Source organism: Peromyscus eremicus, chromosome 11, assembly GCF_949786415.1.
Source record: "Peromyscus eremicus chromosome 11, PerEre_H2_v1, whole genome shotgun sequence".
NCBI classification, from domain to species: Eukaryota; Metazoa; Chordata; class Mammalia; order Rodentia; family Cricetidae; genus Peromyscus; species Peromyscus eremicus.
This window is the reverse complement of record NC_081427.1, coordinates 20,252,626-20,254,917: the sequence shown is the minus strand read 5'-3', so window position 1 is coordinate 20,254,917 and position 2,292 is coordinate 20,252,626. Positions and strand designations below refer to the sequence as shown.

Below are 2,292 nucleotides of genomic sequence, written 5' to 3'. Positions count from 1 at the left end.
ACATGATTTCAAAATGAATGGAAGACCACTGGGGAAACATAGGGAAAATGTTCAGAATATTAGCTTGAGCAATAATTTTTAATAAAAACCCCAAATTCACCAGCAAATGAATAAAATAGGAAAAATGAGACATCCAAGAGCTTCAGTATACAAAATTAAGCCATAGCACCAAGTGGTGACATGCAGAATTTGAGAATATTTTTGCAAAACCAAGAACAGACGAAAAAATAAGTATTACTGATAAACAGATGTAGCTAGAGTTTTCCTGCCTGGCCCAAAGTCAGGACAAATCTCTCTCACCGCCAGTCCCACAGCCACTCAGACCCAACCAAGTAAACACAGAGACTTACATTGGTTACAAACTGTATGGCCGTGGCAGGCTTCTTACTAACTGTTCTTACAGCTTAAATTAATCCATTTCTATTAATCTATACCTTGCCACATGGCTGGTGGCTTACCGGGATCTTTACATGCGGCTTGTCATGGTGGTGGCTGGCAGTGTCTCTCTCACCCAGCTTCCTGTTCTCTCAATTCTCCTCTGTTTGTCCCGCCTATACTTCCTGCCTGGCCACTGGCCAATCAGTGATTTATTTATTGACCAATCAGCAACACATTTGATATACAGACCATCCCACAGCAAACAGAACTTCAAAAATTGATAATCCTTTGAAGGCCAATTTTGACATGGAAAATCTGAACAAACATTTCTCTAAAGAAGACATAAAAGTGACAAACATGCACACAGACATACGTGTGTGTGTGTGTGTGTGTGTGTGTGTGTGTGTGTGTGTGAAGTTGGTCAATAATTCTGAACATTGAGGGATTACAAATAAAAGCACAGTGAGGAACTATTTCACCTGCAAAGAGATATAAAGACAAGTGTTCAAAAATATATGGAGAAAGAGGAAGGATTCTTATATATACTGTTAGTGGGAATATGATATATGTAAATATTATGTATTGTAGTATGGACTAATCTCCACAAAAATAAAAAGAATAAACATAGAACTATCATGACATCCAGACATCCCATTAGAAATATAAAGCATTGAATAAAATAAAATATATCAGTTTTTGTTAATATATCCTCTGTATTCAAATTTAAAACTCACTATCAAAACTAATGATGTGTATTTATTTGATAAAATGTCTGTATTTTCCTAATTAATGCTTTCAAGGGCTGAAACGAGTTTAGTTTTTGCTTTTTATTAATATCAAAATGTAAAGTAATTTCTAAATAAACCTTAGAAAATACGTAAAATTTAGTTTTATTTTAAGGGAAAGTACTTCTTCTGAAGATATATGTGTGTGTGTGTGTGTGTGTGTGTGTGTGTGTGTATATATATACACACACATAACTCATACAAGTATCTTTGATTGTTTTGAAAATATCATTTTTTTAAGTCTCAGGTACTTTTATTTATTGGCTAAGACAATAATCATCTCAGAAATCTTTCTCTTCATCAGATGTTTGAGCCTCTTCTTGCAAAACCCTTGGTTTCTGAGCTTGAACATGGATCTTTACTCCATCAATAATGTGATTTTCCTGCTGTAGTGCATTCTGAAGTTCTTCCTTTAAAGAAAACTGAACGCAACCCACTCCTCTGTGAAAGCCAGTCTCTTTGTCAAAAGGTATATTACATCTTTTTATATGGCCAAACTGAGCAAACTGTTCTCTCAGCTCACTTGCTGCCGCCGCGGTCCAAGGAATTTTTCTGATAAAAGCAATATGCCGACCAGCACGCATTTGCAGTGCCACTGCCCGACTCACGGCAGAGACTGCCATGTTAAAACTTGAATCTGAAAATATCATTCTTATTCCCTGTAATAAGAGGTCTAACCAAAAATATGTGGTAGAAAATACTTTCTACCATGAGTCTCAGTCATTCAGTAACATGATTAGAAGTAGGTGTCTGAGCATGTATTGAGATGCTCTGCTTTGCTGTAGGATATGTCATGACAACATATAAGAACATTAACACTTAAGCCACTTGTCACCTTGGTAATGTTGCTATTAATGTCAGTGTATTAGTTACTGTTTGTCTGAAAATCAATGAAGGAGAATTTTCATTAAATGAATCAGTCTTCTATTAGCATAATTGTCATAATTTAAAGCTACACTTAATTATTTCAAAATGGAAGTATTCTCATGTATCTCCTTTGGATCCATACCTCTGCAAAACCACTGAGCCAGAGAAAGTTTTTGAAAGTGTGGTCAAGAAATCATTAAACAGTTAACACAGTAAACTTTGAATCACCCAGACTAAGTAGTCCTGCTTTGATGAGTCATAA

General features: G+C 35.5%; 1 protein-coding gene across 1 annotated transcript; it reads right to left on the bottom strand.

The window, feature by feature from the left end:
• Positions 1-1,394: 1,394 nt before the first annotated feature.
• On the bottom strand, positions 1,395-1,786 carry LOC131921965 (SRA stem-loop-interacting RNA-binding protein, mitochondrial-like). The gene has a single exon (XM_059276715.1). The coding sequence runs from the start codon at positions 1,784-1,786 to the stop codon at positions 1,445-1,447; it is 342 nt and encodes a 113-aa protein (XP_059132698.1). The 3' UTR covers positions 1,395-1,444.
• Between the last annotated feature and the right edge of the window lie 506 nt (positions 1,787-2,292).